Raw genomic sequence first — 21795 nt, forward strand, 5'->3', positions numbered from 1 at the left:
AACAGTGCCAGGTGATAATCTGCTGATGCCTTCAGCCAGGCTGCATCTCCATTGTCAATCTTCAGAGCATCCCTCCCTTCCCTGTCCACTCTTCTGCCTGACTGGGCCCTCCTGTGATGGATGTGAGCACAGCATGCTTGGTGATGCCCAGACCCGGTTTAGGGGTGAGGTGGGCGTGGGCGTGGGTGTGGGGATGAACAGCGGACTCAGCAAATGGATAAAGAGATTGGAATGCGAGGGCAAAATAGAAAAGGGCAAGCAGGGAAAGGGGGATATTTCTAAATGCTCCTGACATGTGGGGTTCTGGAGTATTTGCTCATCTGAATTCTGTCACTGAAATCTGCAAGGGAAATGATTTAAAAACAAAATACACTGTTGCTCCCATTCGTTAACATGGTGAAGACTCGTTTAGTAGAAAATAGGAGGTGATTTGGAGGATGTGCATTAGCTGTTCAGAGAGCAATGTTACTTCTCCTTTGTATCCTCATGAATACTTGAGGGGTCAAGTGGTAAAATTCCTCAAAAAGATATGGTTTTGCAAAATACTTAAAAAAAACACTTAAAAAAAAAACTCACTTTATTTGAGCCTCACACCAACCTAATAAAGCAGGCAAGTCAGGATTTGAAGGATTTTTATTGTGTGCACTACACAGATGAATAAGGCTCACAAAGATTCAGTTACTTACCCGGGATCACACGACAAGCAATTGGCAGAGCCAGGTCTAGAACCCAGGGGAAGGGTTTATTCCACTATAAAGACATGAAACAGGACATTAAACAAACAACATCTAAGGAAACAAGGTCTGTAAAATAGTGAAGGGTAGGAAATGTTGGAGTTCACACTCCCATATAACCCTGAAATGACTGCATCAACTCCACTCTGGTTGAAGACAGGGAAGGAAATGGTAACTTTGAAAACTGCCTTGTGAGAATGTTCAATAGCACTGAGCGTGCATGTATACAGAGCTTGTTTTGAGCAGATACACAGCTGTCTTCCTGATATAACATGATGATCCTTTCTTTCCTACATTCACGTCCTCAAGCACATATTTATTGAGAGTTCACTAAGTGCTACACATTGCTTAAAGTAGCTGTTATTGCCTAAAACACATGTTTGTGAAGTTAGGCAGAACGCTTTTTTTTTTTTTTTTTTTCCTTGAAGTCCTCTTTCTATGACTTCAAATACCAAGCCCTATCAGGAACTGATTTACTTATTCAGAAAAAAAAATGTCACAATTTGGGGGGAGAAAGGATAAGAGCACCAAAGCCAAAGAGACTGGGAGCACTGAGTAAGAAACGGGAAATGGACACTGTGGTGGAGAAACCACTCAGCGTTGCAGTGCAAAATGAATTTCATCTACAGTCATTTTCTCTTGCTGCTCTTCTCAAAGGCATGCCAGTTGGGTCAAAGGGAGCACACTACTTTAAAAGTCTGGCCAAAGGAATTTTCATGGAAAGCTGTGGTTACAGCTTGCCCCCTACGAGACACCAAAGGCCTGCTGAAGAACCCATATCCCTTCAACCTACTCAGGCCTAGGAAGCACATATGAGATCTAATTGTCATGTAGTTTTGTAATTTTTAAAAATTTATTATATGTTTGTAAGAGGAGAGGAGAGAGAGAGAGAGAGAGAGGAGAGAGCACATACTGAAAGCAAACTCCAGATACATGTGCCATTTTGTGCATCTGGCTTTATGTGGGTACTGAGGAATCAAACCTGAGCCATCCGGCTTTGCAAACAAGCACCTTTAACCACTGAGCAATCTCTCTAGCCCCTAATTCTCCTACTTAACACACATTTAAGAGATGACTTATGGGCTGGAGAGATGGCTTAGCGGTTAAGCGCTTGCCTGTGAAGCCTAAGGACCCCGGTTCGAGGCTCGGTTCCCCAGGTCCCACGTTAGCCAGATGCACAAGGGGGCGCACATGTCTGGAGTTCGTTTGCAGAGGCTGGAGGCCCTGGCATGCCCATTCTCTCTCTCTCCCTCTATCTGTCTTTCTCTCTGTGTCTGTCGCTCTCAAATAAATAAATTAATTAATTAAAAAAAAAAGAGATGACTTATGATTCACCCCGCCTTCACCTCCTTGCAAGAAACGTGTTCATGGATATAATTATTCAGATACTTCAGTGAGAAGGAAGGAAATTCAAATGAAGATGAAATGAATTCTTGAGCACATGTTCCTCATTATAGGCTAATATTAATACTAAGTGCATTTGGGGGTAGATTTGTATAAATAAATCAACTATGGACGGCAAAAGATGGTTTCAGGGTCTGTTTTTTTCCCCAAGGTAGTGTCTCACTTTAGCCCAGGCTGACCTGGAATTCACTATGTAGGCTCAGGGTGGCCTTGAACTCTTGGCAATCCTCCTACCTCTGCTTCCCAAGTGCTGGGATTAAAGGTGTGTGCCACCACACCCGGCTTCTGTTTATAAATAGTTGTAGAACAAAGCAAGAAGCTCTTTAGGGCTCCCAAGAAAGATTAGATGAAAACCCAAGGATTTTGTAGCCATGAGTCTTAACCCCACAGGACTCAGCTGACCTCTGAGGACTGGTTTGGCATGTTGGCTTTTGGAGGTGATGGATGTGGAAAGACGGTTTCCAGATAGTTCCAGCTAAGGTAGTTTGGAGTAATGCCAGCTATAAACTTTTTGTATATGCCTTCATTGGAAAGAGATGGTTGGGCTGGATGGATGGCTTAGCGGTTAAGGCAATTGCCTGTGAAGCTTAACGACCCAGGTTCAATTCTCCAGTACACACGTAAGCCAAATACACGAGTGGCGCATGCTTCTGGAGTCTGTTTGCAGTGGGTAGAGACTCTGGTGCACCCACTCTCTCTGTCTGTCTTCTCTCCTCTCTCTCTCTCTCTCTCTCTGTGATTACAAATATATATATATATATATATATATGAAAAAGATGGTTTTCATGTCTGTAAGTTGATATCGATTCTGATAATAATGAGTCCCACTTTAAACTGTCATGCCAATTAATATTTTTAATCTAATAGCAATTCTAATTCATTTAAGTATGAGACAACATGTGGGACCACCATTCTTGTTCACCTAGCAGAGACTGCATTGTTAAAACCCATTTATCTTATGTACCAAGCAGGCACTAGAACTAGAAAGAGAATTAAGATTCTGTGTTTTTTTTTTTCTCCTCCGAGCATATGGCAATGTAGCCATATGTGTGTGGGGGGGGGGGAGGAATGTTACATAGCACAATAAGCAGTAATGGAAATAATACCTGATATAACATGGGCACAGACAAGGCAGAAGAAAACTCAGTTATGGAGGCCTAGGAATGGATTTGGTGAGACAATTTTTACAGAGGAAATGAAAATCAAAATTTTCCAGTCTGAGAGAGAAGCCGTGTGAGAAGTAGGTGTTTGAGGATGGCCTGGGAAGGTAGGCCCAAATAGATCATGCTGAGAAGTGTATCTTGCATTTCACAGTTGTCGCAAGATTTTAATGAGGAAAACAACGTGACTAGATTTCATTTAGAAAAGCTAACTTCGGTGTTATTTGCAAGAAGAATGGAAAGACTAAACAATGTGGATCCAGGAAGCCCAAATATAATAATAATCACAATAATAAAAAATATCTGAACCAGATTACTTATATAAACAGGTAAGGTTGAAAGGCAGAGAATACATTCAAACTCATTTTAGCTAGTGTCTAAAGATTTTTTTTTTTTTGTAACCAGATGTAAGAATCAAAAGAAAAGACCATATTTGGATTCTTCCAAAGGTTTCTAGAGCTCTGGGGTTAGAAGAGGCTGTTTCAGCAGTACAGTGGGAAGGAAGACGCAGGGGGTGCAGAAGAGAGGTTGCCTAGTCAGCTGAGCACAGGAGGGACTCGCATGTCTTCGAACTACTTCAAGATGTCTGTGGATCAGGAGCTCAAGACTGGCGACTGAAACTCTCACAGGTGACTGAAGCTGTAGGTACACATGAGGTGGTCTGGGATTAGTGAATAGAAAGAGGTGGAATGAACCCAGACTACGCATGGCGACTTGACTGATATGGACTTGGGGGGGGAGGGTGAAAAGAGCTGGCAGAGAAGCAATGAAAAAGGTCTGTTCTGAGAGGGAGGGGGATGCGGGGCACTCTCAAGCAGGCAATAAGGAAGGATAGCAACTGACAACAACAGAACATGTCCAAAAAAAAAAAAAATCAACCTCCCAGGTAAGATGTAGACTGAAGGTTCGCTGGGGTGGGAGGGACATACTGTTAAGCATAGATTTCAGTGGAATTATGGGAAGAGTTCTCTTCAAGTAGGTAGCAGAGTGAATGAGGAGTGATGGAGAAGAGAACACACCTGCGGGACACTTTCAGGAGTTCGGATCTAAAAGGAAGGTGAGGCAGAGCAGTAGAGATGAGGATGTCGAGTCAAGAGACGCCTGCCTCTTTAACACAGACGGGACAAGGGCTTAGTTACAGATTTCAGGAAAAAAGAGCTCATGCAGAGATCTCAAGAGGGTGGGGCAGGAGGAGGGAGGCTCTGAAGGAAATAAGGAAAGAACCAGAGCCCACACAGAGCCTCCGTGTGATCGTCATGATTGGAAAAACGCACGCGTAGCAAGCACCTGCCAATTCTGAAACCCTGCTCTTCTGTCAAGGCCCAACTTTTTATTTTCCCCCATCAATTACCTGCGATTCCTATAACAAGTCTTTAAGACAAGTGGGATGGTGGCGTTCGGTTTTGTTCTTTAGTTCTGTTTCTTGTTTGTCAGTCCCTACTTGACAGGCAGACACTGAAGCCCAAGATGGTGTGATCCAGTCAAGGTCACAGAATCTGTGAGTGACGTGGACTAAGGACTCATTGCACATTGCTCTTTCAGCACTTCCGAGAAAGCTATGACGATCTAATCACAATGGCACAGAGACACCCTGACCACACTTGGAAATTGAAATGGGGGAACACTGGTGCAATCAACTCTTTGGTTGACAACAGAAATCCCAAGTCTCCTGAAGGTTTCAATTCAGGGAAATGAAGAGCTACATGCTGAGCTTCCATGGAGATGAACTTCAAGATGGATTCCTTGAACCATCAGGATTTCAGGTGGAGGACTGGAGAGATTTCCCAGTGGTTCGTGGTTCGCCTGCAAAGCCTAGCACCCTGGGTTCAGTTCCCCAGGACCCACATAAAGCCAGTTGCACAAAGCGAGGCATGCATCTGGAGTTCATTTGTAGTGGCTAGAGGCTCTGGTGAGCCCATTCTATTTCTCCCTTCTCTGTCTCTGTATGCAAATAAACAAATAATAAACTATTTTTAGAAAAGATTTCAGGTGTATCTCACTTGTCAATACTACCAAGGGGAACACTGGAATAATGCATATATTCTGTTATTGCTCATAAGGCCTCCACCCTTGCTTTCCCTGTAAGGGCCAGGTAACGCTCTCAAATCTGTGGGCAAATTCCACCCCACGCGCATCACTGACAATTTCACTGTAACAGGGGCGAAGGAGAGATCCCTGGCCTCTCTCATGTTCACTCTGCCCTCTCTCCTCTCCCCTTTAGACTGCAGCATCAAAGGAGGTTTCTGTAGTTTAGCTAGCTCAGCAAGAAGGAAAATTAACCCTGTGTCTTTTTTTTATTCCATTTGCCTCAGCATGGGTGGAATGGGGGCAGGGACCAGAGGGACACACCGTCTTTCTCAGCACAAGAGACCAGAGCACATTGTGAGTATGCCCCAGGGTAATTTCAGATTAGAATTCCCAGAAATGATCACATTTCTAGATTCCACATGAATTGTCTAAGGTTCTCCGCAAATCCAGATATTCTGGCAGGAAAAAAAAAATGCTCTTTAAATAATGTCTTCTGCTGAAATTTGGAAATGTGTGGTGGACATCATGCTTTTAAAAAATAAACAGCTTCAATTACATTAAGTAGAATGCCTTCCCTTGAATTAATTCACGAAGTCCCTGGATGACACTGGGTGTGGCTCACAGAGATCTTGCAGGAATCCAATTTCTTACTAGGAATAATGCCTCATACCCAGCAGCAAGATTGTACCCTCTCACATCTTCCAGTGCTGCAAAACGAAGCTAAGCAAGGCTGGAATTCTAAACCACAGAACACGCTCCAAGATAAGAATCATTTGCTGTTATGGGGTACATGGGGGGGCTGCTGCTGCTGGGGTTTCCAGGATAGGGCTGCATGCTTACTTTGTGCTTCCGTTACAAACTAAACTCATCATTTTCAAACAAAGGAAACATCTCACAGTTTCCTAGCTCTGTAGACACCACACCTTGCAAGTTTTTAATCATCTGCAGTACGCGTGTTAATTGAGCTATTTAAAGTAAAGCCCCAAGATGTTTGAAAATCATGAGCCAATGACATCTCCGGATCCTTTTATTTTTATCCTCCGTTAGCCACTCCGGTAAGATCTTCTGCTCTCCATCGCTCTCCCATTCTCTTCTTCCTGTTGTAATAATCTGCTGTGGTAATTAATGGCTAATACAGAGCATTTAGGCACTCTCTTCCCCCCGCCCCCGTAGCAAGGGATCACAACTTGGAAGTCTGAGGCTGCTTCTGCATGCTGCCCAAGTGGCAGAGGAAGGAAGTGCAGAGCCGGCAGCCCCTCCCTCCCAGGGCTCTGCTGGATTTCATGGGTGTGGCAGAGTTTAGACCTTTGCCGGCTTGCGCCCTTGTTTTATTCCCTGTTAAGGATTAGGACAATAAATATAGGCCACATGAAGGATGGACACCATTGGATTCTGTCATGAACCACAGAGACTCATTTCACTCATGAGAGGGAAACCTGTGTGGGACTTAAGTATTCACACTATATAAATGCCAGTCAGTGTAATGTGAGCCCACGCCCTGAATACACCATTTCCTTCTGTCTGATTTAATGGTGTCTTAAACACTGACAAATGTGAATGATACATGACGTGGTTATATAGGATACAGCCATTTCATACAGAAAGCCACATTTATAAAAACGTGTAAGCAAAAAAAAATATTTCTGTACATTTCTTTTCGACTTACATTTTTTGTTGCTTTGCATATCAATGATGTTGAGACACAGGAAGGCATGTGGAATCCATGCAGGGGACATGCATGACCATTGTATATGAGGTATGCCTACCCGCTACACATGTACATGCAAATTTCTACAACTCCCTAAACACACAATTTCATCCTCATCACTTTGCACACGAGAGTGAGCACTCAGGGCTGTCAGGAAGATAAAACCCACAGAAGGCAGCTGTCCTCATTTCAGACAGGGAATTCCTGCAGCTCCAACTCCTCATCTAAAAGCCCTGCTTAGTCTCCTTTGCCAAAGGAGAAGTGTGTGTACTTACATGTGTATAAATAGGGTGGGAACAAGTTGGTAATTTCCTTTCCATAGCTAAAGCTTATTAAATAAATAAATAAATAACATTAGTTTAGTTTTTTTTTTTTTTTTTTTAAGGGCTCCACCTTTCTAAATTGTATTTCCCCAGCTTACCAGCGGGGTTACCTTAGAACATTTCTTTCAACAGTGTGCTTACCCTAGACACCTGTATCTGTTATTACATTTATATGTTAAAATGAAGGAAGACAAGGAGAGGGGGTGTTGAAAAGAAAAAAGAAAAAAAAAACCGAGGATCCACTGGAAATAGTCTCTGGAACCAAAGGGCAGTCAGAAGAATGGTGCAACAACCACCCCCCCAACTCCTCACACACCCACACCCCACCTTGACTGACTTCTGCAAACACCCCCACACAACCAAGGATGCCATTTATTTATTCATTTATTTATTTATCTTGATCCCTCTTCTCCACCCGCTACACTTGACATTCCCCTGGCTTCTCCCTTCATCCTTCCTCCCCCACCCCTCCTTCCGGGGCGCTGGTTACATGTGCCGGGCTGTTTCCTCTGCAATCCCCCCCCCTTCCACCCCGTTCGGATCCAGGGAATGTATAACAAATTGTCCAGTGTCCAACACCTTCACAGCAATAAATACCCAAAGCCTATCTCTAGTACCCCACCCCTAAGGCAGTTTAGTCTGCAGAAGGCTTCTTTGATTAAGACTGCTTCCCTCCACATACACACCCACCACCACCTTCCTGGCATGGGCACACACGCGCGCACAAGCGCGCACACACTAACTCATATCCCACACCCATTTTTCTTAACCTTCGCAAAAAAAAAAAGAAAAAAATCACTCAAACGTGTTCCAAGAATGTTTGAAAGCTTCTCCTGGAGAGCGTTACCGCACTGTCAGTGACTGCGGAATACTGCGCTCCTCTTTCCTCTCCACCCGCACACACCCCCAGTCAAGTTTCTGAAATGTCTTTCAAGACATAAGTGAGCAATTCGAAATGGAAGAGGGTGGAGGGAAGAAAAGAAAAGAAGAAAAGAAAAGAAAAAAAAAAAATCCAGGCAGTGGGGGAAGGGAGGAGGGGGCTTCAGATTCGGGCTCGTCTTTGGACGTGTCCCTCTTCCCCATGCCTGAGTCACCACGCCGGTGATCCAGGATGCTAACACATCGTCTGGTCACTGATAGTGCGAGGAACCCAAGCCAGAGGGAAGGGGCCAGGAGAAAAGACCTGGTTTCCAACAGGTAACTACACCGGCTCGGCTCTCGCCTTTCCCATCCCACCCGGGCTCCGAGCTCCTAGGGGCGTGGCCCAGCCTCTCCTCTCCGACCAGCTGGCGCACAATCGGCTACTGATTCTAGCGTGGGGATTTCCCCCTGTCTGCACAGCCAATTTCTCCCCCAGCCCCAAATGTCTTTAACAACAACAACAACAAAAAAAAAAATCACAGTTTCATTCATTCATTGAAAAATAAATAAATAAAAGCTCCCCATGTTCTTCCACAAATACCTGCGCCCCGTGGAAGCCCATGCGTGTATATGAAATAAGGCATCTTCCGCAGCACATGCGAGAAAACTGAGCCACAAGGACAGGCAATGCTCAGACCCGCATCTTAATTCCCCTCAACCACGCTTCTTGCAAATAATAGAAAAGATCTCGTCCTTATCTTGTAGGTAGAGCCCACGTCTTCTTCCCCACACCCCTTTCTACATCCACACCCTCAAAACCGGAGAAGTAAACGCTATGCGTTCACTAATAGGCAAAAGGCAATCGTATTTTCTAGCCAAGCCGGCATATTTCTCTCCCCTCACCCTAATTAGTAACAGCATTCCAAAACCAGAGCATGAAAGGCGGAAAAGAATAAAAGCTGGGATGCAACCATCAGTTACCATATGCTAAGGAAACGCCAGCACCATGCCAGGGCAGAAGCAGTTAAAATATAATCCCCCCCCACCCACCACCACCACCCCTGCTTTTACAGAGAAATACTGTACTCTGGAAATTTCACAACAGCAAGAAGTAAAAAAAAAAATCTTTAGCCCTACCTGTTTGGTTCTTCTCATACAGCACAGCATGGTGGTGTCTTTCCTTGCCTTCTTCCTGCCTGCTCTCCTCTCCTCCTCTCTTTCTTATTCCCCCCCCTCCACCTCTTTTCTGCTCGCTTGCTCACTAGCGCGCTCTCCCTCCCTCCTTCCCTCCCTCCCTCCCTCCCTCCCTCCCTCTCTCTCTCTCTCCCCTCTCTCTCTCTCTCTCTCTCTCTCTCTCTCTCTCTCTCTCCCTCACACACACCAGGGCAGTTAGCAGCAACTGTAAGGTCCACAGCTATTGCTCAACGCAGTGCGCTCTCTCTCTCTCTCTCTCTCTCTCTCTCTCTCTCTCTCTTCTTTCCTCTTTTTCTTTCTTCTCCTCCTTCTCTTTTCCCCCCGCCCCTACCTAATCTTTATCTTTTCCTTCCCTCTCCCTAAGTCTGTTTCTCAGAATATTTCACTAGCTCTCAGGGACTAATCACTTCCCGCAGCCCCTACCCCCATTCTAGACAGTCACCCCCTCCCAGCCTCTGCCAGTCTCATGAATATTTAAACACCTCCAATCTGGACCCAATTACCCACCGAGGTTGCACTGCATTGGGAGGGGGGTTGGGTGGGGTGGGGGGTAGAGACGGGTTATTTCAGCCAGTTGGAGAGATTAGATGGACTGTGTTTCAGGCTAGAGGGGCCTGAGGAATACTTGCTTCTTTCCTAACTCTTCTCTTACACACATTATAGCTGCCAATTAGATTGTATGCACAGTTAATAATTGCAGAGCTTCAGTTTCCCCAAAAATATATGTACACATGCATATACTGCTCTCATTGTTCATAAAAATTATATATATATACATACATATATATATATGTATATGCACAAACACATCAGAAATTGCTCCAATACATTGTAGAAACACACGCGTGTGTGTGTGTGCGCGCACACACACACACACACACACACACACATATATATATATATATGAAATGGAAGAAAATAACTATTGTTTATGAATTAGCATCCATATCTAAAATCACATGGCAGTGTCATTTTTCTTTCCCTATGCATATAAGCTTTTTTGGAAATGGTGGTTTCTTCTAATTTTCTTTTAAAAAGCTGAGTTCCTGGGGACAACAGGTATGTGTTATATTGATGTTCTGATTTACAGTTTGAGGGCAATTAAAGGAAAACTCATCCACAAATGAGCATCATGAAACTTACTTCAACTCCTATTGTCTTTCTGAATCTGGGGGGAGGGATATATGGTTTGTAAAGTGCATCTAACACCAGTTTTAGCTATTCAGTTCTGTGTGAGCTCTTGTACCTAAATCCCTCACCTGTAAAATGGAGATGGAATCTTAGCTTTGCCAACATGTTGTAGGATGAGACTGTAACATATACAAGGCGCATCAGAGCCACTTTTGTGGCATAGGAGCCTTGCCACAGACTGAACATTCCTGAACCATTGGTGACATTTCTGAGTCAAACTTTAAAAACAAAAAACTTCTAGAACGATTTGCTGTTCATCAGTGATGACAAGCACCTCTAATTAAATAACAGGTCATCTTGTTCCTCATCCTTCCGAGTCGTGCACTTGTTTCACAGGGGGCATCCCGACATCACATGATCGTGTTTCTTTCAGTGCTTCTCGGAACTGTAGGTACTTAACACAGTTTAACAAAAGCCAAGGTGCACGCCTGTCAGGAAGACACCCAGGGGTGACGATGATACCTGGAGGGTCTAAAGTTATTCCTGGAGGCCTATCTGAGAACAACACTGCTTCAGAATCAAATCACTTGCTCTTCTAAATTTTCTTCCTCAGTTTATAACTTTTCATGTTTGATGGTTTAAAAAACAACTAGGGGCTGGAGAGATGGTTTAGTGTTGAAGGTGCTTTCCTGCAAAAGCCAACGGACCCAGGTTCGATTCCCAAGACCCCCGTAAGCCAGATGCACAAGGTAGAGCATACGTTTGGAGTTCCTTTGCAGCAGCTGGAGGCCTTATCATGCCCATTCTCTCTCTTTCTCTCCCTCCCTCTTTCTCCCTCAAATGAAAATGAAAATAAAGATTTCAAAAAAATCAGAATAAGATTTTGGGTTTAATATTCTCTTAACTTTGCAGCAAACCCTGCCAGAGCTGAACTTTCAAAATGAAGCTTCCATGAATTTACATGATAGAAGACACAAACCACTCATGAGACTCCTTTCAGACACATGCCAGTTGGGGGAGAGGATCACCTTTTTAGGGCCTGGAAAGTGTTGAGGGAAGGAACCAGCAGTGGTAACTGGGGTTGAAAGAGAAACAAACTTGATGCTTCATGATAAGATCATTCTCATCAGAACTTTGAAAACAATCTGGCATAAGGCCGTCATAAAAACTAAGGCTGAGTGAGGGCTGGAGAGATGGCTTAGCAGTTAAAAGCCTGCTTGTGAAGCCTAAGTACTCCGGTTCGAGGTTCAATTCCCCAGGACCCACGTTAGCCAGATGCACAAGGAAGCACATGTATCTGGAGTTCGTTTGCAGTGGCTGGAGGCCCTGGCGTGCCCATTCTCTCTCTGTCTCTCTCTGTCTCTGCCTCTTTCTCCCTCTGTCTGTCACACTCAAATAATTAAAAATAAACAAAATTTAAAAGTAAAAAAACTAGGGCTGAAAACCAGCTGGGCATGGACACGGGTGAACTTTGTGACTGCTTGTATGAAATGCCCATCTTAGCATTGGCATCTTCATCAGCTTGCATGCATTGCATTGCCTAAAGTGAAGTAGGTACAAGTAAAATGTTCTTTATTTTTTATTTGTTTGTCTTTTTGGTTTTTCGAGATAGGGTGTCTCTCTAGCCCAGGCTGACCTGGAATTCACTATGTAGTCTCAGGGTGGCCTCGAATTCACAGTGACCCTCTTACCTCTGCCCCTCCCACCCCCAATGCTGGGGTTGAAGGCGTGCACCACCACGCCCAGCTAAAACGTTCCTTTTTGATGGGGAAAACAACTAAAGCTAAGAGAAGTTACTTTCTCTGACTAAGTTGCAGGGTGAAGAAGAGATCATGCTAGCGAAATGGAGTTGGCTGCTCTAGGCAATAAGGATGAGGGGTCCACTGTGAATTACAAGCTAGACAGTAAGTTCCAGAAAAGGCCAATATATGAGGCAGCTTGATAGCAATCTCTCTTCTCTCTCTCTCTCTCTCTCTCTCTCTCTCTCTTGGGTGTGTGTATGTCACTGTCCATCTACGTGGGAGTCCTTCTAATCATCTCCGTAATAAATCTACTTTCATCTGCTCATCTTTTACCTTCATTCCTTAATTCCTCTTTGGCATGTGACAAGGAACTCTAGAGCTACTGACTTGGGGCATGCTTTGATGGTCATCTATTTTGTGACACCTTGCTCCTCCGAGTTAAGGCTACCATGTCCAAGAGCCAAGAAGGACCTTCTCATTCTTATACTCTGTGTCATTAAGACTCTAAACCCTCTTAACCACTAGATCACCAATCAATTGACCTACACATCTCATTATTTCTGGTCCATAAGTGATTAAAATATGTAGCAGAAGTCTTGTGTTGAAATGAAGTCAGGATTCTTCAAGGTCCATCTACCAGGCCAAGCCTTGCATTAAAAGCCATAAAGAACAAACTGACACTTTCGTCTGACTGATATCTCTTAACACATTTCTGACCAAGTGTCAATTTCCTCAGCCAATTCTCTTGCCTCAGTATGCAGAATCCTCATCGTTTTAGATGCCTTTATGAAAGAGCATCCTACAGTTACTTCCCATGACAGGAAATCAAAATGCCAAGCTGAGTTAGGATGATTTGAAGGTATTTTCCCCTTCTAAGTCATGTGGAATAGTAGAAGAATGAGAAAGAAGAAAGCATGCACACTGGTCTAGTCTTGGACCAAAGCAGTGACACACAACCAACCACAAAAACTCAAAACCAAACAACATTATATATGTGTGTGTGTGTGTGTGTAATAAGAAAATAGGTCTGCCAGGGTTGTCTTTTTCTAGGGAGTTGCCCAATGTTTTCACTAATCTTTATACCCTCATCACCAGTGCCACAAAATGAATTAGCCTTATTACTAAGAATTGTAAGTTTTAGGCCAACAAATTAATTCATAAAACTATCACTTAACTTCTTTACTATAGTCAATTACATTATTCTAAGGAGAAAAGAAAAGATGACTAGGGACGAAAAGCAGATTCTAGTCCCACTCGCAGGTCTTTTCGAACCTCATACTGAAATGGTACAGTTCTCACAGTAAACGCCTCAGTTCATAGGCTTTAGCAAAGGACTCTGCCAAACAAGTTCGAAATCATGGTGGTACTGGAGACAAGCTCATGCCGTCATGCGCAGCATACTCGTCTCTTCTCTTCGCTCCTCTGTTCTTTCCATGTCACTCTCAGCCTTTCCCCTTTGTTAACGTACCTAACTGCCCATGACAAATTATCGCAGACTAGCTGGCTTCCACAAACAGATGCTTAAGTTTCTCACACTTCTGGAGGCTAGAGATCCAAACTCAAGGTATTAACTGACTTGTTTTTTTCTCTGAGAGCCATCAAGGAAGGGGATGGTCCTAGTCTCTCTTCTAGGTTTGCAATGACCACCCTCTTGCTGGCCCTTCCCATTGTGTGGACACTACTTTGTGTGTGAAACTTTCCCTTTAAAGCCTCAGATTAAATTAGAGCCTACCCTTAAAACCTCCTTTTGCCTCCATGATCTTTGAAGGCCTTACCCCAGAATACAGTCACATTCTGAAGTACTAGGAGTCAGAGCTTTATGAATGCGGGAGCAGTGAGGTTTGCGTAACAAAATTTAGTCCTGCATTATGTGTTAGGACCTGCTGACTTCATCAACCTCTTGTAAAAATCACCTTGCACTGAAGGAGCTAGGCTCCTGTGTAGAAGGCAAAACAAATGCTGTTTGAACAAGGCATGATTCAATGTGAACTGTGTGCCATAAAATTTCAGAATAGCGCAGGCGTGGTGGCACACACGTGTAATCCCAATGTTTGGGGGGCAGTGCTAGGAAGATTGCTATGAGTTCAAGGCAAGCCTGAGACCACATAGTGAATTCCAGGTCAGCCTGGGCTAAGCAAGATCCTACCTTGAAACCCAAAACACACCAAAAAAAAAAAAAAAAAAACCCCACCTTCAGAATAAATAAGAAACTGTGTGGCCTAGAATTGGCTTTTAATTTCAGAATTGGAATTTGAACCACTAGGGAAGACACAGTGAGATTCAGAGAAGGGAAGAGAATCCTATTAGAAAAGGCAAACTATGCTAATAGCGTGTGATCGAGGGACTGTCTCAGAAGAGGGCGTGGTGTAAAGATAGTAGTAACAGACAAGTTTAGAAGGGTAGATTAAATCCCAATTCAAAGGTATTTTAAAGATTAGATCAAAAAGGAAAGAATGGGGCTGGAGAGATGGCTTAGCGGTTAAGCGCTTGCCTGTGAAGCCCAAGGACCCCGGTTCAAGGCTCGATTCTCCAGGACCCATGTTAGCCAGATGTGCAAGGGGGTGCACACACGTCTGGAGTTCATTTGCAATGCCTGGAAGCCCTGGCGCGCCCATTCTCTCTCTCCTTCTATCTACCTCTTTCTCTCTCTGTCACTCTCAAATAAATAAATAAAAATGAACAACAACAAAATTTTTTTTAAAAAAAGGAAAGAATAGGGCTGGAGAGATGGCTTAGCGGTTAAGCGCTTGCCTGTGAAGCCTAAGGACCCCGGTTCGAGGCTCGGTTCTCCAGGTCCCACGTTAGCCAGATGCACAAGGGGGCGCACGCGTCTGGAGTTCGTTTGCAGAGGCTGGAAGCCCTGGCGCGCCCATTCTCTCTCTCTCCCTCTATCTGTCTTTCTCTCTGTGTCTGTCGCTCTCAAATAAATAAATAAATAAATAATATTTAAAAAAAAAAAAAAAAAAAAAAAAAAAAAAAAAAAAAAAAAAGGAAAGAATGAAACACTGTTATTTGCTACAGTGTGGATAGAAATGGAGACCCTTAGAGTAAGCCAGGCACTAAAACACAAATACTGCATGATCTTATTCATGTGTGTCATCTAAACAGAGTTGATTTCAGAGATTAAGAGTATAATGTCAGTCAGAGACTGGGGAGAGTAGTGGGGAGGGAGGGACGGGGAAAGAACCAACCCTGGTATTAAGCGAGGAACAAGTTCTGGTGTACTGCTGGAAGGAGAGCTGTAGATAGCAACAATATACTACAAATTACAAAGAGCCAGGAGAGAGTATTTCAACAGTTTACATCATGAAGAAATGATGGATGTTTGAAGAGATAGATACAAGTTTATCCTGATTTGAACATTCCACAATATGTGCATGTATTGAAGCATCACATGGTGCCTCATTAGTATGCACATTTTTATGTATTGAGAAATAAATTCAATTTTAACAGATTAAGCTAAGAAGATGTATTAGTTTCCTAGGCCTGCCATGACAAATTTCCACAAATTTGTGGATTTAAAGCAACAAAATGTATTCTCTCACATTTCCAGAAGCCAGAAGTCTTCAGTCAAAATGCAGGAGAGCTGGAGCCAGGCGTGGTGGCACACACCTTTAATCCCAGCACTCATGAGGCAGAGGTAGGAGGATCGCCGTGAGTTCGAGGCCACCCTGAGACTACATAGTGAACTTCAGGTCAGCCTGGGCTAGAGAGAGACCCTACCTCAAAACAACCAAAACCAAACAAATTAAAAAAAAAAATGAAGGAGGCTTTGTTCCTTCTGGAGGCTTGGAAGGAAAACCTATTATATACCTATCTCAAAGTTCCTAGTGGCTATGGTCAGCCCTAGGTACACAGCAAGGTCTGAAGATGCGTTACTCTTCTCTCTGCCTTCCTTGCCTCATGACATTCCCTTCTGTGCACCCTGAGCCTTCTCTTCGTATGGTACACCTATGTTTGAATTTAGGATTCACTCTCAATCTAGACTCATCTCCTCTTGAGGTCTTCAATTACATGTCCAAAGACATTCCCACATCTACCCCCGCCCCCAACAAGGTCTCATGTATGCATCTTAGAGATCAGGACTTGTGCATTGTCTGTGAGGGGAACAAGCGATCCTCACTGCAGGGGATTGCAGGAAAAGCTGATGAGCGGCAGCGGTGTGAGAAACGCCTGCAGGCTTCCAAGTGGACATTTTATGGAAGGAGTGGGGTGGCAAAGGGGCATACGGGATCAGATAAGAAACACAACTCAGAATTGTCTTCAATGGGTGAGTGAGTGCTGGATCAAATAAAAAGAATTCATTTTCACTTAAAAATATTTATTTATTTGCAAGGAGAGAGATGGGAGGGAGAAGGAGACACACAGAGAGAAACAATGAGATCTATTGTACCTAGACCTCTTGCTGCTGCAAATAAACTCCAGACAAATGCACCAAAGAAGAAACTTTAAAAGATATCTAGGATTCAAGAACCTGAAGAAAAACTCAAGAAAAGGATCAGTTAGAAAGAAGCTAAGAGTTAACAGTAACCTCGAAAATGTTTAAGTTTATCCTCAAAAGATTTTATTCATAATTTAATTGACTTGTTATTATTTAAATACTTGCATAAGTAAATATATCTGGGTGAGGTTTGATACGCATCTATAGAAAAACTATTCATGGAATGGTACAACCCCTTTTCCAGAGGCAGGAAACAGTCTATGTTGTGTCTTCTCCACATGATGTTGTTTGCAAACATCCTGAATGGATATTGAAAGTGAAAATGCTTGTCAATGACTAGAAAACTAGATACCATCAAGACCTCTGTGTTAGAGAAAGACACCATGGAGGGCAACTAGTATCAAACAAACCTCCTCTCCCTCGCACCCCCCCCAAAAAAAGGAGAGAAAACAAAAACAACACAAGAACCGAGTAAGAACCCTTACTTCTCAAGGGTTAAATTTAATATAACATTTGGTGCCAGGTCCCATACCTTCACCATTACGGTGAGGCTCTGTCCACCCATAGATTCCCTGTGGGCTTCTACAAAGCAAAGAAGGCAACAGCAACAGAAATCACAGAATGAGACCTTTTCCCTAATCACACAGACTTGCCATAGTGGTTATGTGTAAGAGTATGTTAGGAAATACACCACTGCCCTATGGCCATGCACATTCCTTTTTCTAGCTATCCAAGGTGCATGTTGCTAGGTTTGTTAGCTCCAAAATACCCCTAAATATGGAGGATCTCTCGTGTGCCTTGGCTTGGTGGTAAGCAGCGAAAACGGTGAGTTTCTTTCAAAGACGACTTTAGGACTCACGTTCACCAACCTGAAGTCAATGAAAGTATTCAGTTGAAATGCACAGAGACCATAATTTCAAACGACGCTCAACATGGCATTTTGACAGATTTTTTTTCTTCTGTGGATCCAGTGTTAGAGAAGTACGCCATCATTTGTCACCGTTTTCTCCTCTGCACCCCCATCAATACCACCACCCCCTACATAGCCGCCCAGTCTTCATCATCTCTGCAACTTTCTGCCCATCTTGAATCCTAAACATTTTTACCCCAAATATTTCTTTTCTCTTTCTTTTCCCCTTCCCCTGGCTTAGACCTTCAGCATTTCCTGTGGACACCAACACAGCTGGCTTTGCTATTTTTATATTTTCCCAGCAAAAATGTTCTGCCTTCCTCCAGGTGGTGCATCTATCTAAAATGGCAATCATATACTATCCCTCCTCTTAAAATCCTTCTGTGTACCCCAATGACACAGTCACTCTCAAACTTTCAGTGCAGATAAGAATCTCTTGCCTCCTTTGGTGGCACACACCTTTAATCCCAGTACTTGGGGAGGCAGATCCTTGAGAGTTCGAGGCCACCCTGAGACTACATAGTGAATTCCAGGACAGCCTCAGCTAGAGGGAGACCCTGCCTTGAAAAACAAAATAAGGGCTGGAGAGATGGCTTAGCAGTTAAGCGCTTGCCTGTGAAGCCTAAGGACCCCGGTTCGAGGCTCGGTTCCCCAGGTCCCACGTTAGCCAGATGCACAAGGGGGCGCACGCGTCTGGAGTTCGTTTGCAGAGGCTGGAAGCCCTGGCACGCCCATTCTCTCTCTCCCTCTATCTGTCTTTCTCTCTGTGACTGTCGCTCTCAAATAAATAAAAAATTAAAAAGAAAAAGAAAAACAAAATAAATAAATAAATAAAATAATTTAAAAAGAAAGAAAGAAACTCTTGAGGATGTCTTTTAAAAGATGGACTTCAGTGGATATGGGATGGACTTTGGAACCTATGGGTACACTCAGATCACTTCAACACAGACCATCCTTGGATTAGGCTTTGAGAAAGAATGGACTGAGAACAAACCATCCAAGGAAGAACTAACTGGCCGTTCAAGCTGTGGCTTCTACTTCGCCTTACGTGTACGGTGCAGAGAAAAATTTATCCAACGATGACACCATTTTGTTTCAACACTTTACTAATTCTGTTCCATATACTTAGAAAAATATTAACCCATATCACATGAAACTTAAGTAAATGAGCATTAGCCAAATAAATAGTAAATTTCTCTGAGCCACCTTCCTTGAACATCAGAAGAGGCTCTCCCTCTCTCCCTTTCTCTCTCTCTCTCTCTCCCTTTCCCTCTCCCTCTCTCTCTTTCTCTCCCTTTCTCTCTCCTCCTCCTCTGGGTCCCAAGATACCCAAGCAAAAGCACAGCATCTTATTGGTAGGTACCACTATCTTTTTTACTCTTCAAACTCAAATGAAAACTCTTTGTTTGCAAGGCCCTCCTCTTACTCATGTTTATATCTTGAGCTCCTGGCTCATGGCTGGCACATGCTAGTGAGTCAGTAAATATTTTTCTGGCCAGATCTGGATAGCTGGCCTGGGGTGATGCTGCCAGAAGGAACCTGCCAAAGGGTTTCAGGAAGACATGGTTGCATCTGTCCCAGGGAGAGGCCTGCCTCTGTGAAATGATGTCACCGTATTAATTAAGCTGATAGCATTTCTGTATGCCTGCAAGCCAGGATGCACTGTGCTTCCTATAGACAGACAAGACTTCTGAAGCCAGAAACTCAATGATCTCTGAGACCCTCTAAATCTTTGTCCACTTATTCAGACTTGTCTCAAGTCTCAGAATTCTCCCTGCCAGGCTATACTCTGAAGGCCATCTGGATCTCTGAGCAGCCAATATTCCAAAAACAAGGAGATCTCAGAAATGAAACTGCCTGGAACTGGAAGAGAAGAGTGAGTAAAAAGGCAGGCGGCCTTAGCCCGTGCTCCAGGATTTAACCTGCCACTGCTCGGGTGATTGTTTGAATGAACAGATCCAACTCCATGGCCTCCTGAGTGACCCAAGCAGCTGATGTGAAACCTCACCAATGAGACCTTACCAAATTTCTACCACCAGCACAACTCAAGCTTGGCATCAGAGCCCTTTGTTTTTCTGTCACTGAGGTATCCGAGGATGGCATCAGAGTCCTTTCACTCACTCTGTCACCGAGGTATCCCAGACTAAAACCAGAGTTCTTCACTCCTTTGTCATGAGCTAAACCAGCCTGGGATCGAAGCCCTTCACTTGACTCTTGTCCCCAAAGTAATCAGGAAACTTCTCCAGGCCTCTGCTCTGTTCTCCACATGGTGTTGTGAGAGTGCGTTTACCCGTTCATGCTTTGTTTGAATTGTGTCTCCAGATAACTAGCACCATGTTAAGTTTGGTTTTAAGTTTGTTCTTGTTATTTCCTGCAGGGACATATTTGGGTTTTATTGGACCTCAAGTTTACATGAGTTGGTAGGCTTAAAGAAAAATATTTATGTGTGTTCATATGTGTGTGTGTATGTGTGTCATATATGTATGTGTGTGTGTGTGTGTGTGTGTGTGCGTGCAGATGTGTACACCCCACACAGACATGTGCAGAAGCCAGAGGAGAACATAGGGCTTTCTCCTCTACTGTGCTTCAGTGATCTTTCCTTGAGAGAAAGCCTCTCACTGAATCTGGAGTCACCATCCTTTTTTTAAAAAAACTATTTTGTTTTTATTTATTTATTAGAGAGAGAGAGGGAATGAGAGAAAGAGAGAGTGGGCACATCAGGGCCTTCTAGCCACTGCAAATGAACTCCAAATGCATGTGCCACCATGTGCATCAGGTTTATGTGTAATCTGGAGAATCGAACCTGGGTCCTTAGGCTTCACTGGCAAGCACCTTAACCACTAAGCCAGCTCTCCAACCCCAGGAGTCACCATTCTATTAGTCAAACTAGATGACCAGTGAGGCCCTGTTTCATCACTGTCAGTCCTGGAGTTGCACGCATGCGTGGCCACACCCTGGTGCGTGTGCGTTGGGGACTGAACTCAGATCTTCATGCTTGCTCAGTAAGCACTCTTATCCATGAGCTGTCTCACAAGGCCCTGGTGGGCCTTCTTTAAAAACAGTACAAGCGAAGTATGAAATGAGTATTTATTTAGAACAAGAAATAAAAAGTTATATATTGAAAAAAATTAATAAGTACAATAAACACCGCATTTGAAAAAGTAATCTCTTGTAACTGCCTGATACTCTTCTATATTGTTTTCCTTCATTTTTGGATGCATGCTTTTTCATGACTTCTTTGTATGACATTGACTATGCAAAATGAATTTTAAAAAGGAATGGAAAGATATATCATATTTCCTCTCACACAGTTGGTTGATTTGTTTTTATTATTGAGAGTGAGGAGGCTTGAAGTATGAGACTCCATGTAGAGATGTATTTTGCTGTGGAGGGCACCAGCAGCCATACAAAAGCACATGAATTATGAGAAATCCAATTTCAAACAGTTGCTATCAAAAAATAAAAATGTGTATGACAGATTTGTAATTTTATGTGTGGCATTATGAAATTTACTCCTGACAAAAATGACTTTGATTTTTGACCGATATTCAGTAAGAACTGACTCTTCCATTTAAAATGTTACACAGCTAGCGATAGGAAGAATTCCCTCCTTGCAGAATAGTTTATGTAGCCATACATTTTAAGCCTTCCTTGTAATCTCAACAATGGTTCAGATGCTACGTGATACAGGACCTATTTATATTGTCACTCAACCTTGGGCCCCGCACGTCTGGCCAAGATGCCAGTGAGTTGGTACACTGCGCTTCCCTCAAGCCACCCCTACTCCAGGAAGGCTGGCAATAACTCAAAGAGACACAGAAGTCCCTAGGAACAACATTAATGCATCCCATTAAGCCCAGTCTCCATGCAACACCAAGATAATCCCCCACCTTCACAGGTACCCAAAATTTGCCTGTAGCCTTTCAATGCAAACTCAAGTGAGAGAAAATGTTACAAAGAGAAAGACTGAGTGAGAGAGAGCAGTTTTAATGGGTTGCTATTAAAATCTTTTACTATTTCAGATTTAGGCAAATGCAAAACAATGTGATCCATGTTCCACCCAAGTGAGGAGACTGAAGCTCAAACTGCATTACTTGCCAGATGATCTGCTCAAGTCATTCTTGCTGTATTATTCTCCTTGTTCCTTTGCTCCACTCCA

General features: G+C 43.5%; 1 protein-coding gene across 1 annotated transcript in view; it reads right to left on the reverse strand.

Annotated features, from left to right (window-relative positions):
• Window positions 1-9493, reverse strand: part of Gap43 (growth associated protein 43) — a 105419-nt gene extending 95926 nt beyond the window's left edge. The window contains exon 1 of the mRNA XM_045147695.1: window positions 9356-9493. Coding sequence (XP_045003630.1) covers window positions 9356-9385 — 30 coding nt within the window. The 5' untranslated portion in view covers window positions 9386-9493. The remainder of the gene's footprint in view (window positions 1-9355) is intronic.
• Window positions 9494-21795: the final 12302 nt, after the last annotated feature.

The sequence above is a fragment of the Jaculus jaculus genome, chromosome 4, assembly GCF_020740685.1.
Source record: "Jaculus jaculus isolate mJacJac1 chromosome 4, mJacJac1.mat.Y.cur, whole genome shotgun sequence".
NCBI classification, from domain to species: Eukaryota; Metazoa; Chordata; class Mammalia; order Rodentia; family Dipodidae; genus Jaculus; species Jaculus jaculus.